The 15000-nt window shown below is 47.9% G+C and overlaps 1 protein-coding gene across 1 annotated transcript in view; it reads left to right on the top strand.

The window, feature by feature from the left end:
• Positions 1–10384, top strand: part of efemp1 (EGF containing fibulin extracellular matrix protein 1) — a 42789-nt gene extending 32405 nt beyond the window's left edge. Inside the window, exons 7-11 of the mRNA XM_083658031.1 lie at positions 1852–1971; positions 2820–2939; positions 4484–4610; positions 6595–6787; positions 7809–10384. Of these exons, the coding sequence (XP_083514157.1) occupies positions 1852–1971; positions 2820–2939; positions 4484–4610; positions 6595–6787; positions 7809–7970 (722 nt within the window). The 3' untranslated portion in view covers positions 7971–10384. The remainder of the gene's footprint in view (positions 1–1851; positions 1972–2819; positions 2940–4483; positions 4611–6594; positions 6788–7808) is intronic.
• The last annotated feature ends 4616 nt before the right edge of the window (positions 10385–15000 follow it).

The following is a 15000-nucleotide window of genomic DNA, read 5'->3' as shown; positions in this document are numbered from 1 at the left end:
TGAGCCATGAGAAGAGTTCAGAGGTCCAGTGTAACACATGGTCAGCTCGGGTGTAGCTGACCAGTGTCCAGTGTAACACGCAGTTTTTCTCAATTTCCACACGGTGCAGATTTTCAGACCAGCACTGGATGAAGCAAAACAACAAATAATGCACTGTAAACATTGGACTGCCTGGCTGGAGGACAATCATGCAATCAGAACCCCAGAGCAAATCTCCCACTCAAGTCAAAGAGAGATTTAATGAAAACGCTAGAAGATAGATAGATAGATAGATAGATAGATAGATAGATAGATAGATAGATAGATAGATAGATAGATAGATAGAATGTGCGATAGAGAGCTGTTACCTGGAACATATTTAGAAATCTCTCAAAATGCATGACTGGCTCCCAGCTATGTCGACCATTGGTTCTCAAAAGTTTTCACGACCCCTAAACTGTCCCAAATTAGACAATTTTGATAAGATTTTGTCTCAGGGGTCCCCCATCTGATAAGATTTTTTGCTTTTAGATGTTTTGTTACAGAATTTGTATGAAACCCATGATACCCAAAATCTGAAAATGACCCAAAATAGTCATTCTGTCATTGTGTTACTTGGATGGAATTGTGAAAATAGATGCATGGGGACCGCCTGGAACCCCCTCAAAGAACCCCAGGGGTCCCAGGACCCCACTCTGAGAACCACTGATGTAGACCGCTCTGTGTCTCTCTGCAGTCGTGCTCCGCTCGACTCGACTTTTGGTCTCATCCCACCGGTATAAACCGGCCCAGCTCGCTTTGATTTGGGGCTGAGTCGTGCTACTTTTAGTACCTGCCTCGTCGGGGTTCTATTCTGCGAACCCGGGTTCATACGGTGACGTGAAAACATTGTAGACGACTGATTGGTCAGGCAGAATCGTGTTTACTCTCTATCCTACTGACTGTCAATGCAGCGCTGCATACCAGTTTACTTACCTACTCTTCTCTTCTATTATGCTCTTCCATCAGTCTTTTGTTTTGCTGCCTTCGCCTCTGGTGAAATAAAATCGGCGCGGTGGTTTCAATTGTCCAAAAGTCCGCTGCTCTGAAGCGCTTGTGTAGTTAGTGCTGCGTCGGCTCCGCTAGGCCGCAGGCGCTTGGTGAAGCCGCGGTTTTGCCTGGTGAGAGGCCGCGGGGGTAGAGGCTTCACTCTAGCGCAAACCCCGTCCCTCGTGCCCGCCCCTTTAGCAGCGCTTGTGAGTTTTGACTAACAACAAAGTGATATCCATTCTCCTGGTCGATTGTCACTTTTGCCCATGTACACTGTAACACCCGCCCAACATGCTGTGATGCTATGAGCTGGCTGCTCAGGCCAGGATCAAGGACTGTGGTCATGCCAGCACTGCTCTCTCTCTCTCTCTCTCTCTCTCTCACTCACACACACACACACACACACACTGTAGGTCATTTAGAGGCACCAGTATTTCATAAACAGTTTAAAAGTTCTGTGTATGGATTTAATTGTAACGTTATGTTATAGCATATTTCGGGACATGGGTGGAGGGCAGATATGCGGTCGCTGTGACGACCAGGTGTGGGCGGGGGCAGATGAAAGGCGGTCGAAGCAGAACGTCCATCGGGTTGAAGCAAGTAGAGCCGAGTGGTGACGGGCTGTGCAGGGCTGTAAAATGTGGTGGAATTGAGCCATAAGTGTGTGTGCTTCTTGATAAGGGCACGGAAGCCACCTTTCAACCAGAGGAAGCCTGCTGATGCATCCTAAAGCTGCACACTGACTCCCTCCCAGCTGCAGGGGGCGCTGTTCTGACACTTGACCTCAATGAAGTGTCACGTTGCTATTGTCTCGCTTTTTTTAAATGGCTGTTCCTGTTTCAGACGTGAACGAATGTGACACGCAAAGCCCTTGTCAGCACCAGTGCTACAACCTGATGGGCTCCTTCCTCTGCCAGTGTAACCAGGGCTACGAGCTGGCCCGGGACTCTGTGAACTGTCAAGGTACGCACACACACACACACACGCATGCACACACACTGTGCACACACACACACACACACACACACACACACACACACACACACTGTGTGCACACACACACACACACACACACACACACACACACACACACACACACGCTGTGCACACACACACACACACACACACACACACACACGCATGCACGCACGCACACACACACACACACACACACACACACACACACACACACACACACACACACACACACACACACACGCTGTGCTCACACACACTTGGAGGGATGCAGGGATGCATGGACATTCCCATCTTTGAATCATGAATTTGTACTCTGCCATGTTCATTGTTAGCCTGCTAAAACCATCCTGATCAGATTCTGCCAATCAGGGACCTGCGCCATAGTTGACAATGTAACCGGCCAATCAGGGCCGCCACTGGCAAAACAGTATGGCGTCTCCCGAAGCAGCGAGAGGTAACGTTAACGTTAGTAGAGTCAACACAGCCGTAAAGTGCAGTTATTGCAGAAACAGACTCGATAACAACAGTGAAACAAGAACAAGAGTCTGCGCCAGAGTTTCTCTGCGGAAAAGACGTTTACGCCGTTCTTCCGGGGTGGATTCGGATTGGATTTGGCGATGCTGATTGGCTGAAGGAGTTGTCTGTCAAGGCAAGTATGTACTCCCACTGAAATCGACGTGAGTGGCTGGAAGTCCAGACTGATACGTAGAGCGAAATGGAATCTGAGGTCATGTGATCAGGATGCTTTTGATCAGCCTAGTTCATTGTATGGTTCATGTGTTATATATGTGTATATTTATGTATATATATATATGTGTATATCTCCCTCCCAGACATTGACGAGTGCAGCTACTCCAGCTACATGTGTCAGTACCAGTGTGTGAACAGTCCTGGAAGTTACTCCTGCGAGTGTCCAGAAGGTTACCAGCTCCAGGGGGTCCGGGCGTGTCAAGGTACCCGCTGTGTTCCCGCCTCCCCCCCCCCCCTGCCTTCATTCTTTTTTTTAAATCCCCGCTCACAATTTATTTATTCATTTTTAGTTTGTTATTTTCTCCCCTCCGTCCGCTTTCACACGAAACCCCAAGTTCCCAAGCTTCCTCTCTTCCTCTCCTCTCCCCCCCCCCCCTCTCTTCTCAAAACTCTTTGAAGAGGAACCATCAGAAGAACTTGATCATTCTGCTGCCCCTATCGTCCCCTCGTCCGCCTCCCCGAAGCGAACGAATGAAAGCGAACTCTCAACCAATACTGTCATGGAAAGAATGCAGAGGTTAGGTAACACAAACACAGCAACCGTGTGTGTTGCACCCGCTTAAGCCACCTCTGTGAATTTATGTGCACCATGTTGGTTTCTTGAAGTGGATTTATTTGAAGCTCCGGCGTTCTCTCAAAGGGGAGAGCTGTTATTTTCCCCTCCCCCTCGGTCAGGTGCAAGGCTTTATAGGGGAGGTATGAATCCAGCTTGTTGTGTCAGAGGGACCTTTTTTGGGGATGAATCCAGGAGGCTGTGCCAGAAATAGCCGCTTGTGGTTTTGGGGGCACCTTTGATGGGGCTGTTTTCATGGTGGGGTTGCAGCGGGGGGGGCGGTGCGCTACACTTTTTGGTGCCTATGCGGTCACATCGGGGGCTTCCCTGGAATTCGTCTGTAGTACCGGTCCTGACCTGCAGGCTTCCCCCCCCCCCCGACCAGCTGGAAATGGAAGAGTGCAACGCCGCCGCAGCACCAGTCCCAAATTTGATGCCTCCCTGAACTTAGATGGTCTGTGTTTATGCGTATGAGTTTGTGTGTGTGTGTGGTGTGTTGGAGTGTGTGTCATAGACTGTAAAAAAAAAAAAGATGGACGTAGCCAATGTGACCACGATGGGTTGGTCGACTCCTCAAGTTTCACATCTTGACCGTCGCCCTCTTGATTATTTGGAGCCAGAAGTGATGTCAATTTGGACAAGAATTGGTCCGTGATCGGCGAGCTGCGCGATCACTGGATAGGCGAGGCGACTTGTCAATCACGCCCACAACATAGTCTTTTTTATCGTCTATTTTACCTTAAATGGGTAAATTATCATGAACGGAGAAATTATCTATAGAGACCAAAACCGTTTTTTTTTTTTTTTTTTTTTTTTTTTTTTTTTTTTTTTTTTAATTTATTTATTTATTTATTTATTTATTTATTTATTTATTTATTCATTTATTTTTTATTTTATTTATTTTTTTATTTTTTTATTTATTCGAATCTAAGTAATTTATACCTGACCAATCTAAGTCATTTAGATTAATATTTATTTATTGTAAACATGTTTACTTCTGCTGTAAAGTCAGGCATTTTAACATGGGGGTGAATGGGGAATGACTCCCTTTTGGAGCCAGCCTCAAGTCGCCATTCGAGGAACTGCAGTTTTTGGTACTTCCGCATTGGCCTCAGTTTTGAGAACTGGAACTTGGGGCTTGGTACCTGACTATTCAATACTCCACTCTCTCTGTCTGACTCTGTCCATCACTAGACATAAACGAGTGTGAGACAGGGACCCATGACTGCCGAGAGGAGGAGGTGTGCTGGAACTACTACGGAGGTTTCCGCTGCTATCCCAGAAACCCCTGCGAGGAGCCTTACATCAGAACCTCGGAGAGGTCAGTACCCAACTTACATCAGAACCTGGCAGAGGTCAGTACCCAGCTTACATCAGAACCTGGCAGAGGTCAGTACACAGCTTACATCAGAACATTGGATAGGTCAGTACACAGCTTACATCAGAACCTCGCAGAGGTCAGTACACAGCTTACATCAGAACCTTGGATAGGTCAGTACACAGAGCCTTACAACAGAACCTCGGAGAGGTCAGTACACAGAGCCTTACATCAGAACCTCGGAGAGGTCAGTACACAGCTTACATCAGAACCTGGCAGAGGTCAGTACACAGCTTACATCAGAACCTTGGATAGGTCAGTACACAGCTTACATCAGAACCTCGGAGAGGTCAGTACACAGCTTACATCAGAACCTTGGATAGGTCAGTACACAGCTTACATCAGAACCTCGCAGAGGTCAGTACACAGCTTACATCAGAACCTCGCAGAGGTCAGTACACAGAGCCTTACAACAGAACCTCGGAGAGGTCAGTACACAGAGCCTTACATCAGAACCTCGGAGAGGTCAGTACACAGCTTACATCAGAACCTTGGAGAGGTCAGTACACAGAGCCTTACATCAGAACCTCGGAGAGGTCAGTACACAGCTTACATCAGAACCTTGGATAGGTCAGTACACAGCTTACATCAGAACCTTGGAGAGGTCAGTACACAGAGCCTTACATCAGAACCTCGGAGAGGTCAGTACACAGAGCCTTACATCAGAACCTCGGAGAGGTCAGTACACAGAGCCTTACATCAGAACCTCGGAGAGGTCAGTACACAGCTTACATCAGAACCTTGGATAGGTCAGTACACAGAGCCTTACAACAGAACCTCGGAGAGGTCAGTACACAGAGCCTTACATCAGAACCTCGGAGAGGTCAGTACACAGCTTACATCAGGACCTTGGAGAGGTCAGTACACAGAGCCTTACATCAGAACCTCGGAGAGGTCAGTACACAGCATACATCAGAACCTCGGAGAGGTCAGTACACAGCTTACATCAGAACCTCGCAGAGGTCAGTACACAGCTTACATCAGAACCTGGCAGAGGTCAGTACACAGCTTACATCAGAACCTTGGAGAGGTCAGTACACAGAGCCTTACATCAGAACCTCGGAGAGGTCAGTACACAGCTTACATCAGAACCTGGCAGAGGTCAGTACACAGCTTACATCAGAACCTTGGATAGGTCAGTACACAGAGCCTTACATCAGAACCTCGGAGAGGTCAGTACACAGCTTACATCAGAACCTCGGAGAGGTCAGTACACAGCTTACATCAGAACCTCGGAGAGGTCAGTAGTACACAGCTTACATCAGAACCTGGCAGAGGTCAGTACACAGCTTACATCAGAACCTGGCAGAGGTCAGTACACAGCTTACATCAGAACCTGGCAGAGGTCAGTACCCAGCTTACATCAGAACCTCGGAGAGGTCAGTACACAGCTTACATCAGAACCTCGGAGAGGTCAGTACACAGCTTACATCAGAACCTCGCAGAGGTCAGTACACAGCTTACATCAGAACCTTGCAGAGGTCAGTACACAGCATACATCAGAACCTCGGAGAGGTCAGTACACAGCATACATCAGAACCTCGGAGAGGTCAATACACAGCATACATCAGAACCTCGGAGAGGTCAGTACACAGCTTACATCAGAACCTCGGAGAGGTCAGTACACAGCTTACATCAGAACCTCGCAGAGGTCAGTACACAGCTTACATCAGAACCTCGGAGAGGTCAGTACACAGCTTACATCAGAACCTCAGAGAGGTCAGTACACAGAGCCTTACATCAGAACCTCAGAGAGGTCAGTACACAGAGCCTTACATCAGAACCTCGGAGAGGTCAGTAGTACACAGCTTACATCAGAACCTCGGAGAGGTCAGTACACAGCAGCCAGATCTTTCATGTCACTCTTCTCAAACGCATTCCACTTTGTGCATGACGGAGATGCTGGTTAACTGTTGTTTCCTTGCAGTCGTTGCATCTGTCGGTCTCAGACGGAGTGCCAGGGTCTCACGCCGTCCATCGTCTACAAATACATGAGCATCCAGGCCGATCGCACGGTACCAGCAGACATCTTCCAGATCCAGGCCACCAACATCTACGCCAACACACACAACACCTTCAGGATCAAAGCTGGCAATGAGGCCGGAGAGTTCTTCCTCAGGGTAAGACGGATGACAAGAACATTGTTGTGTTGCGCTGTCTCACGAAAAGACAATGTAGGATATTATAGAATGCCCAAGTCACACCCTCTTCCGGGTTCGCCATGGGCCCTAGGGAGTCAAATTCACCATTTATTTTTTTCATTGATGTTTCCATTGAGTTGTACTTGGACAAACCAAGTGTTTCAGCTCTATTGAGAATCACGAGAGACCATACAACATTTCCCTTGGACCAAAACTTGGCAATGTTCAGAGTTTGTCCAATTAAAACTCTTTTTATAAAGATTTTACGAAACGTCAATGGAAAAATGAGTGAGGAATTCACCCCCTCTAGGCCCTATGTGCAATCTGACGCTTGCGGGACTTAGCACTCTATAACGGGGTGATGTGCTGGAAAGGATGGTCGGTCCGGTAGTGGTCCGGTAGTGGTCTGGTAGTCGGGAACCTCGGATTGGAGAGGAACATTGCGGATTCAGGCCCTGGTCATTTTAACAACGGACCAGCTCTTCACTCTCGCAAGGATCCTGGAGGGGGGCCTGGGAGTATGCCCGTCCGCTCTACATGTGTTTTGTGGATTTGGAGAAGGCTTATGACCGGGTTCCCCCGGGAGATACTGTTGGAGGTGCTGCGGGAGTATGGAGTGAGGGGGTCACTACTCAGGGCCATCCGATCTCTGTATGACCAAAGCGAGAGCTGTGTCTGGGTTCTCGGCAGGAAGTCAGATTCATGAGATTTTATAGTTCACAACATAGCAAAAATTAGAAGAAGCTATAATAAAGCTAATAAAAAAACTGTACGGTAATTAAAATGTTGTTCCCATATACAGATCAACATTTGGCACATTAAGCACTAAACAAGAAATAATACAAATTGTAATAAACTGTCATTCTTATCATAGTATATTGCATTCTAATAGACTAATAATTTAAATTCGATATCCTATTTCCCCCATATACAATATAGCCCCCAAACATTTCATCAAATCTGTATCCCACATACTGACTTGGAGTTGTCTTCCCTGCAGCGTTCCAGCAACGTCAGCGCCATGCTGGTGCTGACCAAGCCTCTGGGGGGCCCCAGGGAGCACATCGTGGACCTGGAGATGACCACTCACCACATGACCATGAACTACCGCTCCAGCTCACTGCTGCGGCTCACCATCATAGTCGGGGCCTACGCCTTCTGAGCGCAGCTAGCCCATCAGCCCCAGCAGCTAAACCCTGCCCCCAAATCCACCCACGGTTCCACAAAGCATAGCATTATTAACACAGCAGATAAACATACATTTTGCATACATTGCACACATATTACAGACTGTACAGCACAGGCCAGAAGTCCATACAGCAACACAGCAGTCCCAAAATACAGTTGCTTGCTCGAGACGGTCCGGTCTGGCTAATAATGACGCTCGGTGTCCGCTACCAATCGCCAGAATAAAATGTTGGCGTTACATGCTTCTGTAATTCACGGATATGTACAATTTCAATGTCAATTGGAAAACAAAACGTCTGCCTTTTACATTTCTAAAACGTGGCATTTCTACGTTTCTGCAAACCTTACAATCCTGACGTAAATCTAACGGCAGTTCATTTTGAAAACCTTTCCGCCATTTCCAACATCAAGTGCAAATAAAGCAACTTTAACAACTTTGCTTATGTTTAAGTTAAATCAACTCGGTTAAGGTATAGGCTTATGGTTTGGGCTCGGCTTAAATAACAAAAACATGACATGTGACTCACGGTTGGCGTGAAAGGCGAGCGTTTACGCACTCCATCCACCCCCCGACCACCGCGACACCCTTATTGGCCAATAGCAGACTCTATGCCATGTATGACGTTAATATTCACGTATGTAGAAACGCAACGTCTTTTGCTTCAGAAACCGGATATCCTATGTGTATCCGTAGACTGCAGAAAAGTCCAATGTCGACATCTCAACCTGGCGTCCAGGCTGCCCGCTAGGCGTTTCTCCTGAGTGCCGGGAAGCAACGGGGTGAATCAACACTGTTTGTTTGTTTTGTATCTATGATGACTTCAGCAGCAGCACAAAAAGTTGACACATGGACACAACGTGAAGTGTCAGAGTGCACACACACTAAAAAGAGGCTGGGTGCAGCACCTTCCCTCCTCGTGGAGGCTGTGTGTCAGAGTGCACACACACTAAAAAGAGGCTGGGTGCAGCACCTTCCCTCCTCGTGGAGGCTGTGTGTCAGAGTGCACCACACACTAAAAAGAGGCTGGGTGCAGCACGTGGAGGCTGTGTGTCGGACTTCCCCAGTGAAAACAACTGGTGATCATCAAAGCGACTGGCACTCAGGAAAACATGCCTAGTGGAGACACACTGCATCCTAACTGTGACGATGATGACTTTATTCCCCCTTTCAAGTCTGTTTTTCATGCAGCTGTAACTCCGTTTACTGTATCGCTTTCTCCAAGCCAGCACCTGCTTGCTTTAACCTGCATCAGCCTATTCGAGAGGCAAAGTGAACGTCACTTCCTGCTTCAGCACTGTACCAGTGATTTTCATCCGCCATTTATTTTCCCATAGACATTTCCTAAAATGCTTATAAAAAATAGTTTTACTTGGTCAAACCAAACGGTTCAGCTATATTTAGAATCGGGAGAGTCCATAGAACATTTCACTGGGACAAAAACTTCAACATCAAAAAAATATTTTCTTTAAAGGTTTTCTTTTACATTTTGGTCTTGAGTGAAATGCTATGCAATCTCTCCTGTTTCTAAATATATCTGAACCGTTTGGTTTGAACAAGTAAAACTATTTTTATGAGCATTTTACGAAATGTCTATGGGAAAATACATGGCGGAGGAAAATCTCTGGTACAGTGCTGAAGCAGGAAGTGACGTTCCACTCTTTGACTCTCTAATTGTCATTCCATGTTACACACACAGACACACGCACACACAACATAAATGTTGTGGTAAATGTTGTGGTAAATGTTGTGGTAAATGTTGTGGTAAATGTTGCGGGGGTGGACACTGTTGCGATGTGAGCTTGCTTATAGGCTGCTGCTGACGTGAGTCATCATTTCCACAGTGGTCCAGAACAGTGGAGACCTGTAGAGGGGAGGGCCTGTGAGACGTGTAGAGGGGAGGGCCTGTGAGACGTGTAGAGGGGAGGGCCTGTGAGACGTGTAGAGGCGGGGCCTGTGAGACGTGTAGAGGGGAGGGCCTGTGAGACGTGTAGAGGGGAGGGCCTGTGAGACCTGTAGAGGGGAGGGCCTGTGAGACCTGTAGAGGGGAGGGCCTGTGAGACGTGTAGAGGCGGGGCCTGTGCCAGTGTACTTAGTGCAGCCAGTTGAGTGAGTGCTACCCATTGTGTGACAACAGGCTTGATGCCCATAGCGTTCACTCAGAGGAGTTAAGTCATGTACATACCTAGGTAACAAATCTGTGTGTGTGTGTGTGTGTGTGTGTGTGTGTGTGTGTGTGTGTGCGTGCGTGTGTGTGTGTGTGTGTGTGTGTGTGCCTGCCTGTGTTTCTGCATGCATGCACTTGAAAGTGTGAAACAGAGAGAGAGAGAGCGAGCGAGCGAGAGGGAAAGAGTGAGAAAGCGCTTGTTCACGGCCCCGGGTTCGCTGGATGTGGTGTGTGTGTGTGTGTGTGTGTGTGTGTGTGTGTGTGTGTGTGTGTGTGTGTGTGTGTGTGTGTGTGTGTGTGTGTGTGTGCGTGTGTGTGCGCGTGCGTGCGTGCGCTCGCGTGTGCTTGTTCACTGCCCTGGGCTTGGTGGATGTGGTTGTGTATGTGTGTGTGTGTGTGTGTGTGTGCACGCGCGCGCGCATGTGTGCTTGTGCACTGCCCCGGGTTGGCTGGATGTGTGTGTGCGTGTGTGTGACGTGTATGTGTATGTGTGTGTGTATGTGTGTGTGTGTGTGTGCGACTGTGCGTGCGTGCTTGTTCACTGCCCCGGGTTGGCTGGATGTGGTCGAGCTGTTTATGCGTTTCTGTGATGCCATCTTAATAACCCTTTGGTCAGAGAGGCAATAACAGTGAGAGGCCTGAACTCAAGAACACACTGAGGAAGTGATGCCTTTCATAACACACTCTGGCACCCGGCACCGCGGCGCTTGTTTGAGGCCCGGCTGACCGCTGCCTGGTGCCACGGTGCTGCTCGGGAGGAGGAACAGTCGGGCTTTCTCATGTCGGGCCCAGTCGAGGAGTCACGCTGGCACCGAGCTGGCCTTCGTGAGAGAGATAATTGCGTCGCGTGGCCCTGTAGCGTGGCCCTGTTAGCGTGGCCCTGTAGCGTGGCCCTGTAGTGTGGCCCTGTAGCGTGGCCCTGTTAGCGTGGCCCTGTAGCGTGGCCCTGTTAGCGTGGCCCTGTAGTGTGGCCCTGTTAGCGTGGCCCTGTAGCGTGGCCCTGTAGTGTGGCCCTGTAGCGTGGCCCTGTTAGCGTGGCCCTGTAGCGTGGCCCTGTTAGCGTGGCCCTGTAGCGTGGCCCTGTAGCGTGGCCCTGTAGTGTGGCCCTGTAGCGTGGCCCTGTAGCGTGGCCCTGTAGCGTGGCCCTGTAGCGTGGCCCTGTAGTGTGGCCCTGTAGCGTGGCCCTGTAGTGTGGCCCTGTAGCGTGGCCCTGTTAGCGTGGCCCTGTAGCGTGGCCCTGTTAGCGTGGCCCTGTAGTGTGGCCCTGTTAGCGTGGCCCTGTAGTGTGGCCCTGTAGCGTGGCCCTGTAGCGTGGCCCTGTAGCGTGGCCCTGTAGCGTGGCCCTGTAGTGTGGCCCTGTAGCGTGGCCCTGTAGCGTGGCCCTGTAGTGTGGCCCTGTAGCGTGGCCCTGTAGTGTGGCCCTGTAGCGTGGCCCTGTAGCGTGGCCCTGTAGCGTGGCCCTGTTAGCGTGGCCCTGTAGCGTGGCCCTGTTAGCGTGGCCCTGTAGCGTGGCCCTGTTAGCTGGCTCATGGACGACACAAGGGATTAATTCAGTGCCACCACACTTCTCAGCAGAGTGAGAAACGTTTCACTACCTGCTTTACCACCTGCTTTACCACCTGCTTTACCTTTCATGACTCCACGTGTGTCTGCTTTGCCTTAGGCTATTGCTTTTTTCTTTTCTTTTTTAATCAATTCCCTTGCTTCCTCCGATACATGTGCAGTCGCCAGCCGCTTCTTTTCACCTGACAGTGAGGAGTTCCGTCGGCAGGGCGTCGCGTGTGGGAGGATCACGCTATTCCCCCAGTTCCCCTCCCCCCCCCCCCCCCCCCAACCAGGCGCCCCGACCGACCAGATGAGGCAGTAGTGCAGCGACCTGCAGGACTCATACTGTACCCCACCCTGCAGACACGGTCGACCAAGCCGGAAGTACCGCTGACGGGAATTGAACCCGGGTCTGCGCGGTGGTAGACGAGTGCTTCTAACCTAATATACACTATCCAGATGCCCTGCGTTGGCTTCTTGCTGAAGCATTGTACACTGTAGACTTACCCCGCTAGCCGCTTAGCGCCTGGCGAATGTAAACGCATTTCCCATCAACAATCTGCCATTTTCACGTCTAGGTATAAAAGTCAGCCCTTACCTGAGCCAAACACGTGAAGTGAAGACGCTATCCGATGCGCAACATCCTTTTCTTTTACCAACATATAGTTGACTCTTTCAAATTGTTGCATAAAATCCACTTTTCTGTCTTTCAAAAACCAAAAATCATTCATCTGGAGCACCTCGAGCAACCCGGAACAACGACTCACTGTTTACTCACCAATGCCCCCCACACTTCCGAAATGGTATTGCACCTTCATTTCTGCTTATTTTGTGCCAATAGTAGGTGCAATACCATTGCGGAAGTGTGGGGGGCATTAGTGAGTAAACAGTGAGTCGTTGTTCCGGGTTGCTCCAGATCAGAGAAGAAGAAGAAGGGGAGCTCAAGATGAATGATTTTCGGTTTTTGAAAGACAGAAAAGTGGATTTTATGCAACAATTTGAAAGTCAACTATATGTTGGTAAAAGAAGAGGATGTTGCGCATCGGATAGCGTCTTCACTTCACGTGTTTGGCTCAGGTAAGGGCTGACTTTTATACCTAGACGTGAAAATGCTAATGCTCAGTATGAGCGAGAAGCGCCCGGCTAGCGGGGTAAACTGTAGACATGCAGCACTGAAAGGCCATATTGAAAACCAGTATGTCGTTCAACTTCTTCACCACTCTGTCAGTCAGTGTAGCGAGTTCTCCGTCTTCACTCAAAGCCTTCCATTTTGTTTCTGTCATTTCAGCAGTCAGCATGCAATAGGGATCATTATTACATTACATTATGTCATTATGTCATTATGTCGCTTTTGTCCAAAGCGACTTTACAATATCACATGTTGTCAACGGGATCCACACGAATATAGTGCCTTAGAGGTATACACACACACAGCAAATATAAATAACACTTTTTTCTTAATCATGCTGTCAAGACGGTTACATCTTTCATGGAAAAATGCCTTAATGTTTTTATTTTGATTTTCTCCTCTATTTAAAATAGCCAATATATTTTTTCATATGTATCTTTGATTGATTGTACGCTGAAGAAAGCAAAAGTTATATTGTTGAATAAAATATGATGGATAAATGGGCCCAGGTCTGGTCGTCTTCTTCTCAGGCTGCATAATCCACAGCAAGGAGAAACCAAACCTATGGACTGTGTGAGATGTTCTCATGCTAAGAGGGGCGGCTCTGACTGTGCAGCGGAGTGAAGGAGATCTGTCTTTGCACGTCATGGAAAATGTCGTGTGAAACGCTCGGCTGCTTTTGCTGCGCTTTTGGGAAAAGGTGAAGATGATTTCATCTGAACGTAATGATGAAAAATGCCGTGGACATAATGCCCTAGCTATCATATCTATCTTACTTACAGAGATCCAGAGGGAGGGGAGTATGTTCAGTCAGACACATAAGGCTGCACACAAACATTTAGAATCTGAAATCGGTTGGGAGTGGTTTTATGGTAAGTTGTTACTCAATCGTTGCGCTGTCCTGAGCTGCTTCAGTCAGAGCTGTGTTGGGATGTGTAAGATGATACATGGTGTGTCATTGTTCCCCTAACGCTTAGGGGCCTAACCCCCATCTTCACTGGAACTCTTGTTTTTCTGCTGTCGATGCGTGATCCAACCCCCAAGAGGAAACACTCCTCAGCCACAGTGACTCAACCCTCCTCCAAGTTCTCCAGAGGAACAACATCTCCAACGTCTAGTTCGTGATTAATATTCCACAGGGGTAAGAGCGGTGAAGGTATTCAACTTAATCTCCCTCCGTGGAGGCTCCACATTTCATTCATCAATATCAGCTTGATTAAATAGATCACAGCCAGAGTTATTGGCTGAAGATCATAGTGGAGAAGAATAATTAAGCCGTTAACTGTAAGTAAGTTGAGGAGTCATTGCCCTCTGTTATCCTCCCACTCCAACATCCCAGTGTTGTTGGATGGTAAAAAAAAATGTTAGCTTGGTAAAAACAAACAAAAAAACATTAATATTTATTTATTTGTGGTGGGTGCTACACATTGGTGGTGGTTGAGTTGAGTTCCCTCCCCCTCCCTCCTCTGATATGTAAATCGCTTTGACTATAAGGCACCATATAAATCCAATCAATTATTATTTATTTATTTATATGAGGGAAAATGCACATTAATGAACACTGCTGTAAACATGCCAGTGTTAGCCAGACGGCTAAATTTTCAACTGCTGTCCACTCCCTTGCGGTTGACCCATCCCCTAGCAGTGGGCAGCCACAGTGAAGCGCCCGGGGACAAACTCCAGTTCGATTGCCAGTGCCTTGGTCAGGGACTCCCACCATCAAAGACATGCATGTTAGTTAATTAATTAATTAATTAATTAATTAATTAATTAATTAATTAATTAATTAATTAATTAAATTGATTAATATAATAATATAATAATCAATTAAGATGTATTCATTAATTAACATGTATGTTAGGGTTAATACTGTAGGAGGAATCCCACACAAACACGGAGAGAACATGCAAACTCCACACAGGACCCGGATTCGAACCCAGGACCTTCTTGCTGTGAGGCGACAGTGCTAACCATTGAGTTCACTGTTTTTACTGGGATGCATAATTCTTGACACAAATCAGCTTTGCTTGAGGACCGTTCAAATGTCAACAGTCAAGTCTTCAAATTCCCAACGTCTAATTTGTCATATTTATAAAAAGCAGATAAAGGGATCTTTCACATCAATCTTCCATCAAGTCATCAGTCAGTGAGGATGACAGGTGGTG

The sequence above is a fragment of the Poromitra crassiceps genome (assembly GCF_964638095.1).
Source record: "Poromitra crassiceps genome assembly, chromosome: 22".
Lineage (NCBI taxonomy): Eukaryota > Metazoa > Chordata > Actinopteri > Beryciformes > Melamphaidae > Poromitra > Poromitra crassiceps.
This window is presented reverse-complemented; position numbering and strand designations above follow the sequence as displayed.